This window comes from Nilaparvata lugens, chromosome 1, assembly GCF_014356525.2.
Source record: "Nilaparvata lugens isolate BPH chromosome 1, ASM1435652v1, whole genome shotgun sequence".
Lineage (NCBI taxonomy): Eukaryota > Metazoa > Arthropoda > Insecta > Hemiptera > Delphacidae > Nilaparvata > Nilaparvata lugens.
This window is the reverse complement of record NC_052504.1, coordinates 29,318,281-29,346,225: the sequence shown is the minus strand read 5'-3', so window position 1 is coordinate 29,346,225 and position 27,945 is coordinate 29,318,281. Positions and strand designations below refer to the sequence as shown.

At 34.1% G+C, this 27,945-nt stretch overlaps 1 protein-coding gene across 2 annotated transcripts in view; it reads right to left on the bottom strand.

Moving 5' to 3' along the window:
• Positions 1-980: 980 nt before the first annotated feature.
• LOC111050559 (glutathione S-transferase 1) overlaps positions 981-27,945 on the bottom strand; it is a 27,747-nt gene continuing 782 nt past the window's right edge. Inside the window, exons 2-7 of one of the 2 annotated variants that reach the window (XM_039424862.1) lie at positions 14,088-14,234; positions 12,291-12,349; positions 11,159-11,264; positions 4,611-4,646; positions 2,415-2,579; positions 981-1,467 (exon numbers count right to left, since the gene is read on the bottom strand). In XM_039424862.1, coding sequence (XP_039280796.1) covers positions 1,324-1,467; positions 2,415-2,579; positions 4,611-4,646; positions 11,159-11,264; positions 12,291-12,349; positions 14,088-14,228 — 651 coding nt within the window. In that variant the 5' untranslated portion in view covers positions 14,229-14,234 and the 3' untranslated portion in view covers positions 981-1,323. Of the gene's footprint in view, positions 1,468-2,414; positions 2,580-4,610; positions 4,753-11,158; positions 11,265-12,290; positions 12,350-14,087; positions 14,235-27,945 lie in introns of both variants that reach the window. The other variant, XM_022336903.2, reaches the window with a different exon arrangement.

Sequence of the window (27,945 nt, the reverse complement as noted above, 5' to 3'; positions counted from 1 at the left end):
ATTCGGCAAATGTTTTTGATTTGCTAAACAGCACATGTCCAAGGTTTTAGAAAATTCAAAGAAAATTGCTTCTTTACTGACTGGTTAAAAGAGGCATTTTGGTTAAGAACAAGGACTGATATGTATATAGAGCAGGATCTGCGACCATTGAAAGCTGTTGGCGGTCTTACTCATGGTAAGGGTAAAACCAGCAGCATTCTCCAAATGGATTCTGAATACACCATACTCTCTTGAGGTACACGAGGCAATTGAGAATTTTCTCGGGACTACAATATTATAATGAAGAGTTTGCAGAACTTATAGTCAAGAAAACAGATAGATTCGCGAATTCTGGAAAAAAATTCTACTTGACTGAAATTTATCTTGTTCTTTTTTACTGATATGAACAATAAAACTTTATTTGATTTGATTTTTTAAACATGATCTATTTGTGCAACTCACAAAAATTGAAGAAGAAAGTTCGCCATTAATGGTGAACTTGTGTCATTGGCTACTGGTTTTATTTGTGAGCTCAGACATATATGTCATTATGCTTCTCATTGCTTCAGCAATATATTATTTTTTCAAAAAAGAATGGTGCATCTGAAATAAATTACTCAATAGACGAATAGACTCATTGATTAATGAATTTGAATATTCAAGAAAGGCTCTTCTTCTTTTCGCTTGGGCCGTGACTGGCTGTGATACCACATCTCCGTTATTTGTGTAGGAAAGGTGATAGGAACCAATGTGTTACTATCACCGTAGATTGTTGATCAGCAAAGATTTCCCTCAAAGAGAATCATAGAAAAATTCATTAATGTTGAAAATTTGATGAAATTCAGCTTTTTTGTAGATTCCTGGCGTCCATAAACGTTCGAGATTGTAGTCCACCTTCATTATTGTACGTGTTCGCCAGTTTTGCAATACGAAACTCTTCTCTTTACAATATTTTCCTAAATGTTTACATTATGGATGGAGTAATAGATAAAAGGAACAAATATGAGAAATAGAATTATTTTATTCAACAAAGTCTATAAAAAACAAAATTCATCAAGTTAAACTCTGTGCTTGTAAAATAATATGTATATATATTTTTTTAAAGATCAAATTTCATTTGTGATGAAAGTTTTGTGAATACTGCTTAACAAAATGCATTTCACTGTTGAATGTGGATAGTTGATAGAATAAGTAGGGTTTGTATCAAGTCATGGATCTTCACAATTGAAACCAACTTTGTCTGGAACTAATGTTGTTGGACAAACTCAAAATTGCAGATTGAAAATATTCTATCGATGAGACACATTGAACGGTGTGAATGAGGAATGTAGAGGGGGGCGTTGCTTACTTGCCGGTCATAGCCTTGAACATCTGACCGAAGCCCTTGGCTCCCTCCTCGTTGGCCTCCTTGTAGCCTGGCGCTGCGGCCTTCACCTTCGAGTACCAACTGTTGATGTTCTTGTATGGGCTCAGGTCGTATTCAACAGCCTGTAAATTCAAAGAATTCAATCGTATATGACTAAGCATCAAGGGAAAAACAGACTTACGGTATGTTGCGCAAAAATCCAACCAAATAAACCACAGTGGAATGACGTAATCTGAGACTAGTGCCAATTGAATCATTTAACAAGTCTGACGACAATGCTTTGATATAATATTACGGTGGTTATATTCAATTGTTTTTCCGTTGAACAAACTCATAGAATAGAGTTTCAAGTTTTAAAAAAGGAATTTCCTTCAACACATAAAATACCAACCATTAAGTATTTAAGGGTCTTTGTTATAACGATTTTTGAGAAAAATATCATCCTACATTCTTTTGAAACAACCTAAGAATCTTCAAATTGGTCCCAAAGGTTTTTTGGCTGAGAATGTACTTGGGTATCGTTCATGAATAGGACTTTAAATTATATCAGTAGCCCAATCATCACCTCAAAATCAGCTTCTTTCTACTCTATAATAATATAGTTACATAATTATTCATGTCATCTATATACTCTTGGCTATATTGTTTCTATACTCATCAGTAAATTTCCACTTAACATATTATTGTATAATTTCCTTGAATTTCCATACCTATGGTAAAAATACTTCAAACCTAGATAATAAACATACGGGAGTAAATCTTATTGATCGTCCAAAACCTCGTAATCAATCATTCTGAAAGTAAATTTGAAACTCAATTTCAACTGGAATTTATTATCCTTTTAATAATTTCACAAACTCCAAATTCATCCCTCATATTCCATGACATGGAATAAACATGTAATAAATTGAACACATTTTTTATATTTAAAAACAATATTTTTCCATGATCGCAGACTATTATAGTTATATTTATATTTTCCGTTTCACAAATAAAAGTAATGAGCAATAAATCTTCCATGATATTATTTTATGGAAGGAATGGGAGAAAAATACTAGTTAAATCTTACCTCAATAGTGGAAATGGAAGCGACGATAGCCAGATCAGCCAATGTGAGGTCTTCACCAGCAACGAATGCTGACTTCTCCAGGAATCCATCAAGAAAGACTAGAGCATCACCAAGTTTCTTCTTCTTGTCCTCATCGAGAGGTGCTCCACCAAACATGTGTGGGTACTGTAAGAAGAGCAATGGTAATAAATAAGATTAGTGTTAATTTCACTGAAAAAATATGCATATTTCTCAACACAAACAAACCTAACAGTCGTTTAAAACATTACAAAAGGGATATTGGCTGCGCATCCCTCCTTTTAAATCTGATGGGGGAAAGATGTTTCACTCTCACTCCAATCGATTAAAGAAAAAATTATTTATAAAAGTTGGAGAAGGAAGTTCATATAGTTCAATGATATAAACTCCTTCAATTATTATTAATTTATCCATCACAGTGTTGATAATAGAGTTTATTTTTCAACTCTAATTTTGAGCATCTGTTCTCAAGACACCAGACAGTATTATAACAATGAAAATGAACAATATAATTTTTCTGAAGAGGTCTTAGAGTAAATATTGAAAGTTTTTTCAATTGTTAATCAAATATAATTTGGTTTATAGTCGGGTTTTAATTAAATTGAATTAGGTTTTAATTATTAGGGTTTTCGAGTTTTTATTAGGGTAAATAGATCGAGAATCAATTGCACTATAATAGAGTGAGTCATATAGTGAAATATAAATTTTAATAATAGGTAGAGATAGAACTAAGCAAATATTTACGTATTTCATCTTCAATTTCTTATATTTTTCTTCTAGCTAGGTTGAACTCTTATTAGAAATGTCAATACACAAACACAGGAACACGTTTTTCGATGATGGTGTTACAATTAATTACAAATTTAAGTTGCTTTCCATGACGAAACACTATATAATAACTTTGTTGAAGTTCTGACACTGTGTTACTAGTAAATATTTGAAAAAACACTTACTCTTGTTGGAGTCTTGAGGAATGCATTTCACTCCTGAAGAGGAGCTTCATCAGCCTGACACCAGGGGCGCTTGCTCTTATGGGTTGGACTGTGTGGCCAAAATGTGGGAAAATATTATATTTGATTTGAAGTTAAGTTGTTGTTGGTTCTAAATGCTGTTTTGTAGCCTGATTTTTTGAATATGTTTGCTATGGATTGTGATTTTTGATTGAAATATGTTAGTGTGACATATTTGTTGGGATTTGGGGGTTTCTGTTTCTTGTTTTTCATTTTATGAAGTATTTTGTCTATTACATTGGATGAGTAGCCATCCAATTTCATAAAATGAAAAACAAGAAACAGAAACCCCCAAATCCCAACAAATATGTCACACTAACATATTTCAATCAAAAATCACAATCCATAGCAAACATATTCAAAAATCAGGCTACAAAACAGCATTTAGAACCAACAACAACTTGAAAACCCAACTAAAAACACGAAAAATAGACAGCTCACAATTTGAAAAGACAGGAATTTATAAACTAAAATGTAATACATGCCCAAAATTCTATATCGGACAGACCGGCCGTAGCTTCAAAATAAGATACAATGAGCACATAAAAGCAGTAAATTCAAATTCAGAATCTACATATGCAGAACATTTAATAGCCACAGGACACAATCACAAAAGCATGCATACATACAGATATCGAAATCCTACACATTCTTCAAAAAAGCCAGAGACTCAACACACTAGAACAATACGAAATTTTCAAACACCTCCACTATGACAAATCCAACTTATTAAATGATCAACTTAACTTCAAATCAAATATAATATTTTCCCACATTTTGGCCACACAGTCCAACCCATAAGAGCAAGCGCCCCTGGTGTCAGGCTGATGAAGCTCCTCTTCAGGAGTGAAATGCATTCCTCAAGACTCCAACAAGAGTAAGGTTTTTTTTCAAATATTTACTAGTAACACAGTGTCAGAACTTCAACAAAGTTAATTACAAATAATTTTAAATCAATATAATTTTAATTATAATATTATAAATTTTATTTTTATTTATTTTTTTAAATATTTTTTTTATTGCGGATGATGCCCACATTCGCTTAAATTGTTATAGCTTAACTTTAAATTATTTGATTAATCTTGGTATATTTGATTATTTGATTAATTTTGGTATTATATGGAAATAACGAATTCTCCAATCAGCATATTGCACAAGCAAGACTCACGTAAGCGTCTCCAAAACTCTGGTAGAGAGTTCCCATGTCAAAGTAGAGGCGTTGGTTGACCTTAGCGCGCTTCTTGGGGTCCTTTGGGTACAGCGAGTCGTCCTTTCCATACTGGTCGGCCAAATAGGTCATGATAGCACGGCTGAACAAAAAAGTGTAATTCAAATTATTTTTCCTACAATATCACCAATAATTAAGGCGGCAATAGTACCTACTGTTATTTTACTGGTCCAAGTTTGAAGATGTATAGTAGGTGCTGGTATAATTATTATATTGAAGTTTATTTCATTTGCAATCTACCAAAAAATAATATTGTTGATTCAGTTTCTGTCTGTCTGATCTGATATCGATATTATTAATAATATGCTGTTACAATAATACGAACATGGAACAAGGAAATAGAATATTATGAATACGAACAGTGATTGACTGATATTGTGAATAATTTCAAGTAAAGGTATTAGCATAGAGAAACAATAGCGTAAGCTATTGTAGCAATAAACTTACGCTATAGCGTAAACTTACGCTACGGTATTGTTTCTCTATGGTATTAGGGTATAGGGTACCATATTTTGAAGTATGCATACAATACTGTAGATCATCATATTCAATTTCTCATTATTAATACGGTAAATAATTAATGATAAATTGAGACGTATAACGTATTTACTCATTGATGTTTTATTTATCGAGTTCTCTCAAAATGATGAATTGTGGGAGTGATCAAGATATCTTAGATGAATTCCACCATTAATATTTTCTCTTGCACATTCAAATACCGACCTCCAACACATTATGGTTTTCTTAATTTATCGATTAAACTGTTAACGAGTTAACTATCATTACAATGTAATAAAAATGTATTATATTCTTCACATGATAACATTATTAACACATCATTATTTTCCACATGGATGTAGGCTACGGAATATGACACATTCCCTTGGTGCTTAGTGGTTTTTATTTATATTTATTACAATGAAGCACAGATTAGCCGAATTGATGGAGTGAAGAGATTACTTTTTCATCCACTCTAGTAGATGATCAATGATCATTATTCCGAAACATAATACACATCTTTATTTACTTCCATATTCATGGAGAGTAGGTAGGCATTCTTTTAGTAGTAGAAGTATTTTTGTAGCAGGTGATTTTGTTTTACTGACCTCTCGTTCAAGACGAAACCGTTGTCATCAAGGGTTGGTACATTGTGCTGAGGGTTCAGCTGCAATTACAAATAATACATTATTGTCTTGGTAACTCAAGTTATAACTTATTGAATATGGTACCGTAGGCTAGCCTACTAAAATTTCAAAGGAAAAATATTCTCTCGCATTTATTCTCAACTTCTCCATTATTAATAAGAAATTTAATAATATAATTATGGCCACGTTTACACCAGAGTTGTCAAATGAGATTTCAACAAATTTTGGCGATTTGTTCTCGATTTATATTAAAAACACATCAACTTGTTTTCAACAGATGATAAAATTGACAACTTTTTGATGAAAACTATTTGTGAACAACATTTTGTTGACAACTCCGGTGTTTACTCCTATACCGGTACTGGTAATTATTACAATAATACTATCATCCTATCCTATTACAGTATATTAAACAAGGAATTTCTGCATGTATTTATTTACGTATGTCCAACGGATCTCGATAACGGCTCTAACGATGTTGATGAAATTTGCAATATAGGACGTTCTTGATATAAAAATTCTATTGCACAGAAATCCTGAGAAAACTCGCTGAAGGACAAATCTATGGAAAGGAGAAATCTACCCTTCCAGGAACAGTTGATACAAGACTGCAATTTTCATCATCTGTTGTACCACTGAAAAAAGTGAGATGTGATTATTCGCCAGTATGGCCCGGTAATCTATTTCAATCAGCTGATCACGTGTAAAACGTGACAATATTCTCAGCTAAGAAGGAGAAGAAGGATAAAAGGCAGAAAAAAGAGAAGAAGAAGAAGAATAATAGTAAGAGAAAGAAGGAGAAGGATAAGAAGAAGGAGAAGAAGAAAAAGAAGAGAAGAGGAAGAAGAAGAAACCTCATTACATTCATCTTCATCATCTATTTCTCTATCCATTATCTTTCCATTCGCAATTGCGAAAATGAATGTAATGAGGGAATAGGACAAAACTGAAAATAAGGACTACTATTCCCTCATTACATTTATTTTTATTGTCTATTCCTCCATTCTCTATCGATTCGCAATTGCGAAAATGAATGTATAAATCTGTATAATATACAATATATTATATTGGACAGTACATACCGGTAATTCTCAAGCAAATAAAAATTTTTAAGGATAATTTTATGATTTTCCTTTTCAATTTTCCATTCCTATGCCTAAATATTAACTTCCGAACGGGGCTCGATCCCCCGATATTAATTATAAAAATAATAATCTCCATTTTACGAAATAAAACCTTAGAAAAGTGAATATAGTGTAAATTTTTATCCTTTTATCAAAATGAATAAGTTGAACATTTTGAAGAAAAGTCACTTAGTAGCATGAGTTCATATCTGGCCATTTAGTAGCCTATTATCAAATCTGATTGAAATTCAACTAATCATTATACGGCACTAAATAACTAAAAACGGCATTTTCAGATCTACAGTTTGAATTTTGTTTCCAAAATTAGCGTTTGTTGATTTAAAATATCCCCCAATTCATAAAAGGTTTCGGTAAGACAGTTGAAATCGAGGCTCTGTTAAGAGCAGCCTCCAGTTGGACTAAGAGTATAGATACTCCGTGTCCGGTTCGGTGAAAATATTCTTCTCATGAGTTCTGATAGGTTTATTGCCACTGGAAATATTTCCACTGTAGCGGACACACACACTGGTAGGCATACTGATATTAATTATGTGTGTGAATCCACCTTAAAAGTGACAAATTTGAAGTATTGTCAAAAAAATGCTGCTAACCTTGATGAACTCAGGGGTGAGGTGCTGACCAGATTGAGATCAGTCAACTTCAAGTTGAGATCGACGCCGACAGCTTTGGCAGCCAGAAGCACGTTCCTGCAGGGAGCGCTTCCTGGTACGTAGTACAGATCAATTGGCATTTTGACCTGAAAAGTAAAGAATAATTTATTATTGAGGATGATTAACTATTTATTCTAATTTTGAATCTGTTATGAATTCATTACTGATCAATAAAGCCTAGAATGCAGAGGTTTTTCATTACAATTTATTGATCAGTAATCTAAAATCATCAAATCAATTCATCTTATCAAATACGAGTCAATCAATTTCTATTCTCTATTTCACAATTTCTATTCAACAACAAATGTATAATCTTCAAATCTTTTCTGGAAACGAAAACTGAAAATTCGCGTTACGATGGACAAATTTTTGAAACCAGACAAGTTTGATGGTGATCCGAATTCTCCAACAGCTCTACAAGAATGGAACTTCTGGCTAAAGACTTTTGAGAATTTCATCGCATCTTTTGACGAAGAAGACATCGATGATGAAAGTAAGTTGCGGTTGCTTACCAACTTTCTATCTCATTCTGTTTATCAAACAATTGCCGACAAAAATTCATATACTTCGGCTATTGACGCACTAAAATCTGCATATGTAAAACCAATAAATGAAATATTCGCTAGACATAAATTGGCAACTAGAAAACAGTCTTCAGATGAGACAATTGACCAATATAACCAAGCTTTACAACAACTGAGTAAGAATTGTGGGTTTGCAGATGTTGATTCTGAAACTCATAGGAAAACATACATTCGTGATTCATTTATCCGGGGCCTCAGCTCTCATCAGATAAGACTGAGACTTTTGGAGTTTGACAAGCTAACTCTTGATGAAGCTATTGAAAAAGCACGTGCCTTGGAATCTGCCAGAAATCAATCAGCTTCTTACTCTTCTGAAATAACTCTTAATGCCACTTCAAATAATTCTTCAGAAAATTCATGTAAAGAAACAAATTTGTCAGCTGTAAAAACTGGAAGCTCAAGTTTTCAAAAATGTTATTTTTGTGGTCGTCAGCGACATAAAACACGTCAGCAGTGCCTGCACTAAATGACTCATGCGAAAAATGCCAGAAAATAGGTCATTGGAAAAATGTCTGCAAATCTACTAAAACTTCTTCATCTTCGGCGCTTATTGCAGCCTCTACTGTTCTTGAAAATGCTACAGTACAAGCTCAGGTAAACAACATTCCTACTTCTGCTTTGATAGATACAGGAAGCTCTGAGACATTTATTTCACACTGTTTTGCTAAAAAATGTGGACTTGAAATGTACCCTACAACTGGTGCAGTGTCCATGGCTTCAACATCACTAAGAAAGAACATTTCCTTTTATTGTGTAGCTCATTTAGAATTTTCAGGTCAACATTACCCCAAAACAAAATTCAGTGTATTGCCTGATTTGTGTGCTAATGTTATTGTAGGACATGACTTACTTAATCAACACTCTGAACTTAGAGTTTCATTTGGAGGAACTAAACCCCCATTGACTATCAATTATCTGGCTCCAGCAAAGATAGAACCTCCACCACTTTTTGAGTTTTTAACTAAAGACATTAAACCTATAATTACTAAATCCCGAAAGCATTCTCTTGAAGACACTAGTTTCATGGAGAAAGAAATTGAGAAACTGCTAGCTGATGGAATTATTGAAGAAAGCAGGTCTCCCTGGAGAGCTCAAGCATTTGTAGTGAAGAACGAAAATCACAAAAAGCGAATGGTAATAGACTATTCTCAAACTATTAACCGATACACACATCTTGACGCATATCCCCTCCCTAGTCTTGAAGATATTGTTTCTAAGGTCTCAAAAAACTCTGTATTCACCACTATTGACTTGAAAAGCGCTTACCACCAGGTACCCTACGAGAAAAAGATCGACCTTTCACTGCATTTGAGGCATGTGGCCGTTTGTATCAATTTCGAAGGCTTGCTTTTGGTCTGACAGATGGTGTACCCACTTTTCAGCGAGTCATTGATAATGTTATTAATAATGAAAAACTTGAAAAAACGTATGCATACCTGGATGATGTGACAATATGTGGTAAGAATCAGAAGGAACATGATTTGAATCTCAAAAAATTCTTAGATGCAGTACAAAAATATAATTTTACAATCAATACAGAAAAAAGCAAATATTCACTTACTTCAATAAGCTTGCTTGGCTATAAAATTGAAAATGGGACAATTTCTCCTGACCCTGAACGTCTGAAACCATTGCTCAATCTTCCACCCCCAGATAATAGAAAGGCTCTTGAGCGAACAATTGGAATGTTTGCACACTATTCCAAATGGATATCCAATTATTCAGATAAAGCTAAACGGCTTCTTACAGCAAAGACCTTTCCTTTGACTTCTGAAGCTATAGCTGACTTCAATCAACTCAAAACTGAGATTTCTAAGGCAGTAGTTAGTACAATTGACGACTTTGAACCTTTTGTGGTTGAAACAGATGCATCTGATTTTTCAATTTCAGCTGTCCTATCACAGTGTGGACGTCCAGTAGCATTCTTTTCTCAGAAGCTGAATGATAGTGAGCGTAAACATTCATCCATTGAAAAAGAGGCTTTTGCTATTGTGTGTGCTCTTAAAAAGTGGAGACATTTCTTACTTGGAAGATTCTTCAAAATTATCACTGACCAGCGCTCTGTATCATTCATGTTTGATATGACTCATCAAAATAAAATAAAAAATGAAAAAATACAACGATGGCGATTGGAGATGTCATGCTACAATTACGAAATAATTACAGACCAGGAAAGGACAACCAAGTAGCAGATGCACTTTCCAGAGTGTGTAATGCAACTCAAACCGATAAATTACACTCCCTACACTGTGACTTGTGTCACCCTGGAGTGACCAGAATGATTCATTGGGTAAGAACTCATAATTTACCCTATTCAGTTGAGGATGTCAGAAAAATGACTTCTTCATGTCAAACATGTAATGCCATAAAACCTCAATTTTTCAAGAAATTGAAATCTACTCTCATAAAGGCGACACATCCATTTGAAAGATTAAGCATGGACTTCAAGGGTCCTCTTCCATCAAAAACTAAAAACAAATATTTGTTGACAATAATTGATGAGTACTCTAGGTTTCCGTTTGCATACCCTTGTCCGAATATGAATTCATCAACTGTAATTCAGTGCCTTGTGAACTTGTTTACCACATTTGGTTTACCTTCTTATGTACATACTGACAATGGAACCTCTTTCAAATCCAGAGAGCTGCAGGAATTCCTTCATAATCGAGGAGTAGCCACTTCCATGTCATCACCTTATAACGCACCAGGAAATGGCCAAATCGAACGAGAAAATGGTACAATTTGGCGCACAGTGTCTCTCACATTGAAGCATAGAAATTTGGATGTATCTGATTGGGAATCTGTGCTCCCAGACTCTCTACATTCTATTCGATCCCTATTGTGCACGGCTACTAATGAGACGCCACATGATAGGATGTTCCGACACTATAGACAATCATCTAATGGTATAGCACTTCCAACCTGGCTTGCCCCTTCAAACAAAGTCCTAATGAGAGTTCCCATGTCAAAGTAGAGGCGTTGGTTGACCTTAGCGCGCTTCTTGGGGTCCTTTGGGTACAGCGAGTCGTCCTTTCCATACTGGTCGGCCAAATAGGTCATGATAGCACGGCTGAACAAAAAATTGTAATTCAAATTATTTTTCCTACAATATCACCAATAATTAAGGCGGTAATGGTACCTACTGTTATTTTACTGGTCCAAGTTCAAAGATGTATAGTAGGTGCTGGTATAATTATATTGAAGTTGATTCCATTTGCAATCTACCAAAAAATAATATTGTTGATTCAGTTTCTGTCTGTCTGATCTGATATCGATATTATTCATATGCTGTTACAAGAATACGAACATGGAACAAGGAAATAGAATATTATGAATATGAACAGTGATTGACTGATATTGTGAATAATTTCAAGTAAAGGTATTAGCATAGAGAAACAATAGCGTAAGCTATTGTAGCAATAAACTTACGCTATAGCGTAAACTTACGCTACGGTATTGTTTCTCTATGGTATTAGGGTATAGGGTACCATATTTTGAAGTATGCATACAATACTGTAGATCATCATATTCAATTTCTCAATTAATTAATACGGTAAATAATTAATAATAAATTGAGACGTATAACGTATTTACTCATTGATGTTTTATTTATCGAGTTCTCTCGAAATGATGAATTGTGGGAGTGATCAAGATATCTTAGATGAATTCCACCATTAATATTTTCTCTTGCACATTCAAATACCGACCTCCAACACATTATGGTTTTCTTAATTTATCGATTAAACTGTTAACGAGTTTACAATCATTACAATGTAATAAAAATGTATTATTATATTCTTCACATGATAACATTATTAACACATCATTATTTTCCACATGGATGTAAGCTACGGAATATGACACATTCCCTTGGTGCATTAGTGGTTTTTATGTATATTTATTACAATGAAGCACAGATTAGCCGAATTGATGGAGTAAAGAGATTACTTTTTCCTTCACCCTAGTAGATGATCAATGATCATTATTCCGAAATATAATACACATCTTTATTTACTTCCATATTCGTGGAGAGTAGGTAGGCATTCTTTTAGTATAGTAGAAGTATTTTTGTAGCAGGTGATTTTGTTTTACTGACCTCTCGTTCAAGACGAAACCGTTGTCATCAAGGGTTGGTACATTGTGCTGAGGGTTCAGCTGCAATTACAAATAATACATTATTGTCTTGGTAACTCAAGTTATAACTTATTGAATATGGTACAGTAGGCTAGCCTACTAAAATTTCAAAGGAAAAATATTCTCTCGCATTTATTCTCAACTTCTCCATTATAAGAATATATGGCAACTTCTCCATAAGAAATTTAATAATATATGGCCACGTTTACACCAGAGTTGTCAAATGAGATTTCAACAAATTTTGGCGATTTGTTCTCGATTTATATTAAAAACACATCAACTTGTTTTCAACAGATAAAATTGACAACTTTTTGATGAAAACTATTTGTGAACAACATTTTGTTGACAACTCCGGTGTTTACTCCTATACCGGTACTGGTAATTATTACAATAATACTAGCCTATCATCCTATCCTATTACAGTATATTAAACAAGGAATTTCTGCATGTATTTATTTACGCATGTCCAACGGATCTCGATAACGGCTCTAACGATGTTGATGAAATTTGCAATATAGGAGGTTCTTGATATAAAAATTCTATTGCACAGAAATCCTGAGAAAACTCGCTGAAGGACAAATCTATGGAAAGGAGAAATCTACCCTTCCAGGAACAGTTGATACAAGACTGCAATTTTCATCATCTGTTGTACCACTGAAAAAAGTGAGATGTGATTATTCGCCAGTATGGCCCGGTAATCTATTTCAATCAGCTGATCACGTGTAAAACGTGACAATATTCTCAGCTAAGAAGGAGAAGAAGGATAAAAGGCAGAAAAAAGAGAAGAAGAAGAAGAAGAATAATAGTAAGAGAAAGAAGGAGAAGGATAAGAAGAAGGAGAAGAAGAAAAAGAAGAGAAGAGGAAGAAGAAGAAACCTCATTACATTCATCTTCATCATCTATTTCTCTATTCATTATCTTTCCATTCGCAATTGCGAAAATGAATGTAATGAGGGAATAGGACAAAACTGAAAATAAGGACTACTATTCCCTCATTACATTTATTTTTATTGTCTATTCCTCCATTCTCTATCGATTCGCAATTGCGAAAATGAATGTATAAATCTGTATAATATACAATATATTATATTGGACAGTACATACCGGTAATTCTCAAGCAAATAAAAATTTTTTAAGGATAATTTTATGATTTTTCCTTTTCAATTTTCCATTCCTATGCCTAAATATTAACTTCCGAACGGGGCTCGATCCCCCGATATTAATTATAAAAAATAATAATCTCCATTTTACGAAATAAAACCTTAGAAAAGTGAATATAGTGTAAATTTTTATCCTTTTATAGAAATGAATAAGTTGAACATTTTGAAGAAAAGTCACTTAGTAGCATGAGTTTATATCTGGCCATTTAGTAGCCTATTATCAAATCTGATTGAAATTCAACTAATCATCATACGGCACTGAATAACTAAAAACGGCATTTTCAGATCTACTGTTTAAATTTTGTTTCCAAAATTAGCGTTTGTTGATTTAAAATATCCCCCAATTCATAAAAGGTTTCGGTAAGACAGTTGAAATCGAGGCTCTGTTAAGAGCAGCCTCCAGTTGGACTAAGAGTATAGACACTCCGTGTCCGGTTTGGTGAAAATATTCTTCTCATGAGTTCTGATGGCTTATTGCCACTGGAAATATTTCCACTGTAGCGGACACACACACTGGTAGGCCTACTGATATTAATTATGTGTGCGAATCCACCTTAAAAGTGACAAATTTGAAGTATTGTCAAAAAAATGCTGCTAACCTTGATGAACTCAGGGGTGAGGTGCTGACCAGACTTGAGATCAGTCAACTTCAAGTTGAGATCGACGCCGACAGCTTTGGCAGCCAGAAGCACGTTCCTGCAGGGAGCGCTTCCTGGTACGTAGTACAGATCAATTGGCATTTTGACCTGAAAAGTAAAGAATAATTTATTATTGAGGATGATTAGCTACTTATTGTTGATAATTTCCACTCTGGATAATGACCTACACCATAGTTAATACGAATGATTAAGAACAATAAACAATTACAAATAAATGCATATAGGCCCTAAAGGTGAAAAATAATAATACCAAACTATGCTTTAGGAGTTAATCTCATAGTTCAGATGCACGCAGCAATACATGAAATGTCAAGAATGTAAATATACGATAAATGCTACAATCCACAATGACATAAAATACATGGAAAGAAAAGGATGATATTATATTCTAGTGGCTCACAGGTATGTATTCGGTGCGTGAGAGTATAACTATCATTCTATAGTATCTTGAAGATTTTACTGAGGGCAAGCACGTTTAACTGTAATAAAACTAAAAATCTAATAAGCTATGAGCAGTCGATGTACGCTTCTGAGGTACGGTATCTGCAATGAATGCGGTTGTAGGGCTCTCCCCTATGTTTGAATAATGTACGACCCTTTTCCAACACTTGCATTTGTACCAGGAGTTGGGAATCACAATAAATTCCGTAATAAATTATAGCAGAAATGCTCGCGAAGTCAAGCTATAGCCTATTTATGTATTTGAATAAACAGCCTGAGTTGTATTGAGAGCACAATCGTAGCCCATACCCTTAACAATACTGATTTATGCTATTTTGTTAAGAGTAGATACTCTAATATGCCACAGCAAGAGAATCTATCCATCACAAGTCAATATATGGAAGTCCGTTTATTGAATGTGTGCCGAGGAAGGGACGAGAGTACAAATTGCAGTTCAATTGATTGACCCGTGAATTTGTGAGTTATGATAAATGAGGTAGGGTACCTATCAATAAAGTCGATTATCTCTTTCAAACATTCAAACTATATAGGTACTTTATCTCTTTTTATACATTTGACCTAATTTTGATACCGTACTTGAACTCCTAACTGTGAACCTTTTATCTTTCCTCTTAGCAAATTTAAATTAAAAATCGAAACTTCCATTTTTTTAAATACGATGTTACACTTCCACACATATTCTAATATCGAAATCTATAGTTGAATCGATCTGAAATAAGTTCAATTATATACAGAGTGTTTCAGAAGTAGTGTCGAACATTTCAGTGTATTTTTCCTGGATGATAGGAGACTACAAATGTCGTACCGTATTTCAAGTGTCCAAAAATCAGCGGTTATCCTTATAGCTGCCATTTTGTTTTTTCACTTAGGAATTTTTATCTCAAGAACAAAATGTTGTATTGATCTGAAATTTGGCATGAATATTTATGCTATAAATACTCAACTTAAAAAAAGGAATGAAAAATTTTCGATTTAAATTTTCAAAATGGAGAACAGTTAAAATTTGTGATTGCAAATTTCACGTAAACCATTCACTTTAACAAAATACAAGAGACAAAAAAGTTAGAAAATTGTATCAAGATTTCAAGGAAACCTGATTTATTAAGATTGATCACAGAATAACAGAGAAATTTATTCTTTCCGTACTGCATGCATGAACATGAACAAACAAGATCATCTGAAAAACATTGTAAAATCAGCTGGATGGCAATATGGAGCCATACCAAGTTTCAAAGCTTCATCTTAAATAAAATTGGAATTGAAAATTTAATATTGATGTTTAAATGGTGAAAAGTGGTCATGCATGCAGTACGAAAAGAATTAATTCATTTGTTATTCTTCGATCAGTCTTAATAAATAAGGTATCCTTGGAATCTTGATAAAATTTGCCAACTTTTTGACACTTTTACATGTTTTGTAAAGTGAACGGATTTCGTGGAATTTGCAATCAAAAATTTAAAATGTCCGCCATTTTGAAAGTTTACTTCGAAAATTTTTCATTCTATTTTTAAAAGTTGAGTCTTTATAGCATAAATATTCATGCCAAATTTCAGATCAAAACAACATTTCGTTCTTGAGATAAAAATTCCTAAGTGAAAAAACACATGGCAAACATGGCAGCTATAAGGATAACCGCTGAGTTTTGGACACTTTAAATACCCTACGACATTTGTAGTCTCCTATCATCCAGGAAAAATACACTGAAATGTTCGACACTACTTCTGAAACACTCTGTATAGTCCAGGCAATGAATGCACAAAAAATTGTATAGAGGGAAATGTTTGGAAGACAATTTTTGACCCCACAGTTCTGTTTAGGGTAGTAAGGAGGTAAGCATATCAAAAGTTCTCATCCCTGCCCCATGTGTTAAGTGGTGGCGGTTGTTTAAAGGTATCATTTTTTGGTTTCTCGCATAAAACTCAAAAACTATGGATCCTAAGGACACACCTTAAAGAGCGGATATCTCTAAACTAGAGGAGATATTTAAATATGTTGTGGAATGAATATTGTAGGAAATTATGTAAGCTTTAATTTGTTATATGACAGTCAAGTCCTTGGGATGCATATTTTTTGAGTTTTATGCGAGAAACCAAAAATGATACCTTTTAACCACCGCCACCTCCTTAGCACAGGGGTAGGGGTGGGGAATTTTGATATGTTTACCTCCTTACTACTCTCAACAGAACTGCGGTGTCAAAAATTGTCTTCCCAACTTTTCCCTCTATAACCTTTCCTTGACTGGACTAATAGTAGAGAAAATTATGACATTAGATACTATATAGCTTATAATATCCTATCTTTTCTCCATGGTTCAATGTGGATAACGATCAATTCAATTTCACTCTCCGAGGAAAATTGAACCTCAACCTCAGTAAGTTTATTTATTTTTTCAACTTTATCATTAACCAATTTCCTGAGAATATACTCTTGCTTGAACTATAGGCCTACGCGTTCTTCTATCATATCATACAATTCCGAATAATATTATTCTGAAGTTGAATAATGAAATGCAACGTGTACAGGAGAATATTTTCTTTAGTTACATTTTTAAAGGTTATCTCTCTTTCAACGTAAAGATAACGCTATCTTTGAGAGACTCCGAAATGAATCATTCATTAAAGTTCACTGACAATGCAACTCGAATTATAATAAAGCTTGAATCGTTTTTATGTTCAAGTTCATATGCTATAAAATTATTTTTAGAGTTTGCTTGAAAAGAGAAATAAATTTCTTTAGAGTAATTTCGACATTAATAGTTGAATAATAAAAGCCTTCAAATGTCCCAAAAATAAATGTTCAATACCGATCAATTTATATAATGCCTTATTTTCAAGAAATCAATGAATTTGTGGAGAGACATATTTTTAAAACTCTAAAATTAGTAGATCTGATAGTAGGCCGAAAGCATATATATGCATGAAGCAGCAGTGATTAGTTTCTTTGAAATTGAAAAATGTCATATATAAGAAAAATTATTGTACGCAATATAGGATACATGTTACTCGTAGAATGTTGAAATATAAGAGAAGCAAAAGAAGCAATACGAAATAATAAATACTATGTTATTAGAGGGGAAAATGTATTGGGATAGAACCTGCAGAGTACAGGATAGGCCTACTTTTCTGAAGAAAACATAATTTCATCTTTTAAAATTTCATTCTCAACAAAAGTGTATTCATAACAAAAAAAGAGGCTTGAAGTCCTGTTGTATGGCTCTGAAATTGAGTTATCGATTAGTCGATATATGTAATTTGGTTTGAAACCCAATTTGGATTTTGCAATACTGAGCTGCAAGCAACTGCTTCAATGACATTATTGATTGTAGGGCTAGACTATTATAGACAAAGCATTTTTCAAATTGTTTCATTTCAGGCACTTCAATAAATGAAGTAGGCCTACCCACTGAGCCCATAATGAAAAGTGGTCTTCTTTGAATTTGAAACACAGAATTTGGCAGCCTGCTTCACTGATAAATCAGCATCATCATCATCAACTATGTTATTCAGTACTCTGAATCTCGAATGGATTGCATTCTATAATATGTCGGAGAAACGGTTGTAAAGAGTTATATATGGAAAGTGTGATTCCATTTTGTATATTTTTCTATGTTTTCAAAGTTGAAGTATATGGAGAGAAAAGAGAATGGAGAAATTATTAATTCATCCTGCTTGAACATAAGGTCATTGAGCCATCTTTTCTAATACAATCGAACGGGTTGGATTAAAAGGGATATTGAAACAGTAGTCTGAATGCACTTCCTGAAATAGTATAAGTTACGACAACTGTACTCATAAAATACTGGAGGCTGGAGATAAAATCTTCAATTACTAATCTTGGTTATGATATAGCCCTCAATTGAAGTGGGTTTTCGACAGAAGATCAGGCCATACATTATCAGTTGTTTTGAGAATCTAGACTTTCTAGAATTAAAATTGAAAAATCTGAAATTAAGACTCGTGTCTAAAATAAATTGAACTTATGAACAAAATGATCTTCATCTTTATCCATAATAAAAATAATCCGATCGGCGGATGCGTGCGGTTCTGATTCATTCACTGTATTTGCATATTTCCGAGTTTTTGTTTTGAAGTACTGTTCCTCTATATTTATTGCAATAGATAATTTAATTGATTAATATAACAACATACGTAATTAGGCTACCGGTATATTTCTCAATTCAATACTACGTTGCAGGTAGCAGGTAAATCGGACTAGACAATTCTAAAAGTTGGCTCTTTCTAAATAATTCAACAACTTAATATTGATGTGATTGAAAGGAAAGCATCACAATTCTTTCTTTGGGAGAATTGATTCTAAACATTTCCGCTTGAATTATCGCGCTTGGAGCTGTCAGTTTTGATAATTGATGAGATGATTGATTTCCGGTAATAATTGATGATGCATTTTCAATGGACTCACTTTGTCACACCTTTTTCTTTATAATTGACAATTTGTCAATGCATAAATGCACTTAGACCTATTTTAAAATTTAAAATAGAACTTAATTTAATTAAGTGTGCAATTTTTCCATTCTGATGAAATAAATAGTTTTCATGGTGTATTAGAAGCTGAAGTTACTGATATAAAAATTTACTAAATAGAACAGAGGAGAGAATTTCCAATTGTTTCACGAGAATTTTTTCGCTAATACAGTACATGATATCCGAGTTACTTACGAGTGGATGGTGAGATCTATTGAAGTTGATTCATAGGTCACTATTTCAGGTTTTGAAATTTTTATAGTTCAACATAATCAATTTTCCATCAGCTCCACTCAGTTTCCGTCAGTTCCACTGACCATATCATGGTGCTAGTTAACTGATAATCAATCAACTGTTCAACTTGAATTCAAATACTCGTTGCTATCGTATTGTCTTGGAGAAATCTGTTCCACACAAAACACTTTTTACACATTTATGTATCGATGATAAAATATATGTTTCAGCTCAGCGATAAGAGAAGAACAAGAGAGTCTGTATGATGTGAAATGAGTCAGTACCGGTATTAATCACATGTACGGTACAAACTTATGAAATTTTCAAGTTACAATAATATTATTGTTGGCTTTGTCTGCTGTTCTACCTCAACCAACAATAAGAACAACCTGAATCACCTTGCACTCAAGGATAGCTACAGAAATGGCTGCTCGACGACTGGAATGAAGGACTTTCTCACAAATTGAATAATTGATGGAGAATGAGAGCCCAAAAAACATATTTACAAAGTGGAATTGCTGATGAACGTAGGCTATGTTGAGTTGGAGAAAATTTGGGGTCAACGTTCTAGCTAGGCTACAACTGAGTCAAGGATGTTTGGTATTTGAATTCACCCGAATCACGCCATACAACTTGCTTATCCAGTACCTAGTGAGAAAAGAGAAATATTTGGACACATGAGAAACACCTATTTTAAGTTTCTACCGCCAAGTGTTAAGAGGTATATTTGTGAAAATTGAACATTGTAAATTGACAACCGATTCTTGGATATTATATTCTCCTTTATTTTAGTTTTATAGTTGATCAGCCCCCTGAAATGATTTCTAAATTGAAATTTAGGGTTATAGCAACCAATTTCATCGCCAAGCAAGATATTGTAGCTCAACCTCTTGATTGACGCACTCCATGTAAGCCCCACCTACTAATAATTTGCTTTAATTATATTCATGATGATCAAATTTCAATAAAATGGTATTTCAGATTAGCGAGCCTAAGATATATAGAAAATTTAGTTGATAGTGAATCAACCCCCATTTTCCTCGAGAAGAATAATTCTAGTTAGCATAATGCCTTCAAAGCCTTCATGATGCCTTCAAAGGGTGAGAGGACTTGTGCGTGCTATGGTATCAATAGAAGTCAGGCTAATGATTTGTCAGGGGAACAAATTATGTAGGAAGGCGAGGTCGAGGCTTTGTTGCTTTCTCAGGAACGTGTAATTTATTTGTAAAGCTGGCTGCGTGGCCGGCTGAATACAAGACTACTTGTACAGTGTAGAGTGTAGGCCTACACCCAAGGCAAGTCTCACACTGGCGATTGTGATTGGAGATGGGTGCACAAAGCGAAACTTGCCCATCAAATTGGCTTGCAGGGCAGTCTGCTCTTCTCCATCTCTATACGAAGAAAATTGCCGGGTGGAGTTGAGAGCGCACCTCCGCTTCATTCTATTTTTTCGTCTTGAAGTAACTAGTTTACTCAAACATACTGTACTCTGAACAGCTCTACTTCACTTAGGGATAGGGCTTTGATCAATCACCTCATAGTCGAAAAATGCCAGTAAATTATTAGAGCACTGGCGCTTTCACATTGTCAGAGTCCTTGGATAGTTTCATCTTAGCTGTAGGCTGAAGTCTTCTTACAGTTGAAAGCAAATTCCAGATTAAACGGGAGAATAAATTTTGTTGATTTGTTGGAAGGGCAAGTAGAACAAATTTATTATAAGAGAGTATTAGTCCATTTACTTAATTTGGATTCTGGATACAATCAGCAATTTTCTATTTCATAAGAGATATTTCAATAAGACCCTATAGTTAATGAGTGAATCATGAGAGAATAAATAATTAATTGATGGATCTGTAAACATTAACTTGTATCCATCTATTCCTGAAAGGAAATGATTGCAGAAATAAAAGGACAAGGTATGCTTGAAAAATAAACAGAGAACGCTTAAATCTTCAATGTATTTCTATGCCTACATGTATCATAATATTAAAGTATGAATTGAAGTATTAATTTAAAAAAAATATTAAACATCAATTACACATTTGTGCTTCTACATGAAGCCAAATAGTCTTGATCAAAGATGCTTCGCAATCGCAAATCGAAATATCGCAATCGCACACAAATAGTATTATAATTGAAAATAATGAAGATATATTCTTCAAGGAATTTATTGTTCCACATTATATTATTGACAGAATCGGAATGTTGAGTATGATGTGCAGGAAGGAAACATGTCTATCAGTAAATTAATTTCACCAATGCTCTCATCCGGGAAATGAAGTCGTAGTTTGGTAGTTTACGGTATAGATACTGTAGGTTCCAATGAGCCTACATAATACTTATAAATATAGTATCTACAATACGGATGTATCTATACATGTATGCTGCCGGTATACATTACAGTACAAGTCGCTATAGGTATGGTCACCGCCATAAATATGGCCTTGGCTTGAGCGGACCGCCCATCAGATTTTGCCAAGAGATTGCTTCTCGTTTCCTTTATAACAACTGTCATTAACATGGGTGAAAACAGAACGGCAGGTGAGAACTGAGTTGGAAGGCTTTTTAAGGCGAGCCTGTTGCTTCTCATTAATGACCAGTCCACATGTCTGATTGCAGGGTAAAAACTAGTCAAAAAAGGATAGAAAGTCAATAAATGCGTGAATAAAATAAGCTGATTCAGAAAACAGAAAGTTTGTTGACTTGAGAACTGATAAGTGAATAATAATTTGTTGTTCTCTAGGATAAGAAGTGAGTGTGAACTTATCTTGCTTTATTCAAAAGAATTTATGGAACCGTATTGTTCAAATATTTAGTTCAGTTCATATCTTTGTGATATTGAAAGTGGACAATTTATAAGTTGCAGTAGTAATAATAGTCTCTACAACTACCTACTAAAATGGACTCTGAGGTCAACTTATCACAATCCTATAATACAACTAATCATAGATATTTTTTATTCTGATCTATAGCAAATTTCCTTATTATTTCCAATTATTATTGGCGGCTAAATAATCATGTTTTCAATCTTCTGATTGGCCGTAGTCGAGTGGATTAGATACTGGCTTTATAATCCAAAGGCCCGGGTTCGAATCCCAGCCCGAGCAAAATATTTTTCTCGATCCACTCCCATGTTTCTGGTGGACACGTTAGACCGTCGGTCCCGGCAGCCTTAACGCAGTCGTTAGGTCAAGTCAGAGGCCCTGAAATTGATCAGTTGCGTCCTGAAAACTCTGACACCAGAACTGAGCCAGCCAGGTCACTCGATATTATTATTATTATTATTATTATTCACTGATTCTTTAATTCAAAATCTAAGCAAAATAATGAAGAAATACAAATGAATAGGCCAAATTTGATTTAGGCAAGTTTAGCAATGATTTTCACTGACCACATCTGTTTCAAATATTGTTACTTAAATTTTAGAAGTTTATTCTTCCCGGGTAACTAATTGGCTGTTAATTAATATGTTGACTTGAATATAAGAAAACCCCTAGTTCCATGGATATCATCTTAATGAATGAGTGGATCATGCTGAAATACAGAGACCCATTAGCCTTCTGATTACCTTACCAATAAAAAGGATGGGAGGAAATTATTAATTCTATTAATATTAATGGACTTCAAATTCGAAAGTGTTTTCACTGTTTGTGCGTAGTGAGTAGGTTTCATGGTCACCTCGATCGTGAATCTATCACTTTTCGATTTCTTTTCCGTTAGAGTGTGGGATATAACGCATTGATAGTTTCCGAGGGAATAAATTGATATGAGTAGGAAGTAGGCGAACGAGACAAGAGCCAGGAAGGTGTTGGCGATTACAAGTACAGCATGGTGCATTATTTCAGCCGGCCTTCGCAGTAGTCTACAGTCGCAGGTCTGCTACAACCTTCATATTCCGCGCCGCACCGTCAAAGGCTTGGAATGCTGATAGTTGCCCTCATAGAGGTGAAAGTAAACCAGTCGGCTGAGTCGTGGGTCGACCCTGTCTGAGGTCTGAGCACTGAGCACGGTCACTGTTCTACAACTGCGCGTTTCTCATTGAATTGGAGCAGTTTTAATGTACCTATAGGAGAGTTCTAGATGCTCATCTATAAATAGCTGAAGCCGGTTCCAAGATGGAGCCTTTATGACTAATTCAGGAAAGATAAAAGTACGGTACCAATGGAATTGTCCATAGTTTATAGTTAATCATTTCTTTGAGAAATATTTTTTAAAAATTTATTCTGTCAGTTTTAATTCTTCTTGAATCAGAAGACAAAAAATTATTGCAATTGGAGAAAATGTGAAGTACCGTAGTTTCTTATCTATATTCTGAGACCTCACATAATATGAATCTGATAAGAAATATATATAAAAATGACTCACATGCTAAATTTGTTATACTATATTTGAAATAATTGATTATTCATTCATTTGTTCATTCACCTACGAGCTCACTCAAGATCTCAATATATACCAGGAGGTACTGCTGGCCTCCTGGATTACTAAACTGGCATATTTTTGGGAACGTTCAACAAAACAATAATCAAAAATCTTCACTAACAAAGATAATCTAAGGCAAATGAGATAAACTCTCTTGAGGGTGCCAACGTAGCATACTATTGTCGATTTATCGTACTTAGAATTGGCCTTGAAACAAGAAAATGGTGGAATGTTACAGCAGTAGGCAGTACCACTGCTTAGTTGGTAACAATTTATATAACTCATACTTGGATTGGATAACCTTGATACTAGTAGTGATAGCAACCTTCTTCCCGCCAAAAGGAATAAGTTAAACAACACACGATCCAACGATTAACGAAACACAACAAAACGAAGTCAAGTGATTCTCCGACACAAAGAAAACTCCTACAACTCTAAATTGAAAAGCGCTGTGCAATGGAGTGTGATGAGTGCGAATTCGATTAGCGCAGTAATGAGCACTGGGTTGACTTGTGCAATGGGGAATGGGCGGATGCTGTCCACTTGCACGCTAGTTTCCAGCAATTTGAATGCGGACATGTTTACACCATTGACATGCCAGAGAGCTCAAAACAAAGGAAACTCGGTGTTTGCAAATTAAAATGTCGCACTCTCACTGAACAATGTCCGTCTTGCGAGAATAATCTCATATGTCCTAATCTTAAAAGCACTTAGTACTAACTAGTGTGAGGCTGTGAGGAGAGATCTGGAAATCGAGTGAAAACGATATTGAGAATTATCATTCATGATAAACAAAAGCAATTGACGTTGAATAGCATTTCGAAAGAGCATTATGCTTTTCGAACATGTAACTCTGGTTATATCACTTGGAGGATTGGATATGAATGTGTATCACTTTGTTCTTGGTGTGTCAGTTATTTGGGTAGCGTGAAATAACTGATAAAGGTCTGACGAAAATTTGTTCCATGAAACATGAATCATCATATTAATATCAAGTAAACCTTGAGTAAGTCTTATGAATAAAGGGGAGAATAAAAAGGAGTTCCTTCTATACAATATTAACTGTGGATTCTCAAATTATAAATTATGAGAGTGAACAAAGTTTATCGTGGATATAAAGCTTTCTTTTGAGGCTTATGGAGTACCTACTATGTTGAGTACTATGGAGTGGCTACTCGGTGTTGATAACTTAAATAACTGAGTTCAGGAAGATCAGCAGGAATCAAGTCATCTACCCTATTCAATGTATAATTTATTGGGGAGTGTAAGGAGCATTTTACTGTAGGTGTCTCTTATCGGGTATAATGGAACACTTATAATAATTGATTAATATTGATAGTTACCGGTATCGTAAACGAAAGAATGTGAAGGCCATCTGTGAAAGGGTGGGTGAGTATCTTGATTGAAATGGAAGACTTGCAAACTTTTGTTTAACTCTTAGACCAGATATTATTCTATAAGTTTTATCTATAGTCCTAATTGAAATGAGGCAGCTGATGATACAGTAGGCCTACCTGGAAGGTTGATAGAGAATTGAAATAATTTTCATTTCCACTGCATAACAATCATGTGTGAAAGAGAGAGGAAATTTTCCAAGAGTAATACGTTCATCGATATACCAAACAAAAATTTTAATTCAAAAATAATTTTTAAAATAGAAGATTGTATTAGGCGCATGAATTATAACAATTTCTTTGTTGAATCTCAAATCAAAAAACCCCTTCAACAAATTTCTCATCAGTTATAAGTTCTGGGTTTCAATGTTTTATAATGGATTTCAATAATGAATGATATTGTAGTAGTTACCTATTACGTAACTATACAATAACTATAATTTACTTGATCCGGAAGTTTGAAATGGTGACTCAGAACTTTACTTAATGGCAGGCAAGCAAAACAGTCGGTAAATACATTATTGTGTCGACCTTGGGCAATCTCGCATTATAGGTGCAAGAAATCAGAATAAGTAGCTTGGCAGCATTATCCAATGGTTGTAGCAGCAATAGTTAGTGGTTGTTGTAATTTCTCAAGTTATGCAACTACTGTTGAGTCTATTTCAATGTCGAATGAATTAATATCAATATTTTCACCTGTGTCTTACACTGCAAAATTGGCAAAATGACATAAGGTATTCTAGAATAGACTATTTAAAAGTTCACTAGAGAGGTTACCTGAAAGATTTTTATGTTTGTTTCTATACCATTACCAAAGAGTTTGCTGGCTAACTATTTGAATAAATAGTAAATTCTATTCATTCGAATAAATCGAATTTTTCTCGGCTCGGATATTATCTATTGATAGTATTCTGGCATTGACTAGAGTATAATAAAGTGATTGCTCAAAAGCTTGACAGTAATGTGAGCTGTAATAAAGACAAGAAAAATATTTTCAAATGATATAGGATACATTGATATGGATATACTAAATAACGCCTTCAAAAGTACATCCATGTTCACGTTGAAAATAATCCTCTGGTGGAAATTGCTCGCGAGAAGCATTCGCGTGACAATGACTCATTAGTTCTTGTATTGAGTCACATGCGTGTTTTGGTGTCTGGAGAGTTTTGGGCTGTCTGTAGAGTACAAAAGGTAGATGTGTCATGTGATAGAATAGATGAGAAATTCAATCGATACTGTTTTGTATCGAGAATACAAAACTGTTTTGAAACTCTTGAGAATCAATAACAAATTAATGAGGCTGTCCACATCAGCTTGCAATTGTAAAGTTGGGGAAATAATTCTTCCAAAATGTTGGGTTCCTCAAGAGTGGAATCTGCAAGCTCCAATTTAGACTATTGATCGGCACAATAATTATTTGTTTGTATTTGGAGGGATATGCTAGGCTACCTACCATTTGATAAGATAAACATTATACAATTAACGAGTCTTTCTCTCATCATTCTGACAGCGCTCATGAAGAGTCTTTTATCCATTCAACTTATCATATTTTGATGAAATTTAATGTTTATAACCAAAACAGTTTTATGATTATAACCAGTAGCACAGATTATCAAAGTCGTAATAGTCAAGATTGTTTTGCGGGTTTTCTCTAGACCTCTCTTTCTGTGGTCTATCTTTCTCTAGAAGTGATGGCAAAAAACCAATCAATTGAATTTCTGTTTACTCTCCGCTATTTCCTTCCTCCTTGTTTCCTTCCTTCCTCAATTCCAACTTCACGGGTCCTGATAAAAAGAACTTTTGTTTTAGGTCCATTATTTTTTAAACTTCCTGTCAAATTCTGTGGTTGAAATGATAGTGGGGAAAAGTTGTTGAAAATCAATTTCATTGAGAGTAAATATACTATTCCTCAAAGAAGAAGAAGAAGTTGAAGACCTCTCCAACAAAATGGAGGAGTTGCATCATATTATTATTTGAAGAAAGATAGTATTATTTAAATTATTTTTGTTTGTTCAGATATTGATTGTTTCTACGGAGTATTCGATTCTTGTTCAATAGAAACACCACTGAAACGAAGGAATTTCCCAGGGAAAGCTTGTCATACATCTTTTATTGGTACCCAAACAAGGAAGGTTTTAGCTATACACTACTACACTGTTTGACATAAATATGGCAAGCTTATATAGATGAAAATATTGAGATCTTCAATCAAAATAATACTTTCCAATGAAAGTATTGAAATGATATGCCGAGTCTAGGAGAGTTTGGGGCTCTCTGGCTCTCCCAGTTAGCGACGCACTCCCAATCAACAGTGTTGTTGATTCTCATGCTCACGAATAGTATGGTATGCCTTCACTTTTTGTAGTAGAGGTCTCTCTCATTAACTAGTTCACATTAGCTAGTTCAAAATTAATTATCATTAAAGGCCTATATCCAGTAGCATTTGAATAGGAGCAATCTCACTTATTCCATATAGTCTCACTTAGTAAAGAGATTATTTACTTTCCAACAACCATTGGAAAATGTGGAAAATTTCCAAAGGAAATTTTGAATAAGAGCAATCTCACAATTACTTTCTAACAGCCATTGGAAAATGTGGGCTGATTTCCGCAACAGCCAACACTATCTCACTGCTTGTGTAGGCCTACTACCCAGTAAAAAAACAGACGTTTCCCGGCAAACACACTATTATAAAGGCCTTCAAAAGGAGCAAAATCACATTCTGGTGAGTGTAAAACATATAGAGGTGATTACCTTGGTCTTGGAATACCGTATTATAAAATACGGTTTACTAATTATATA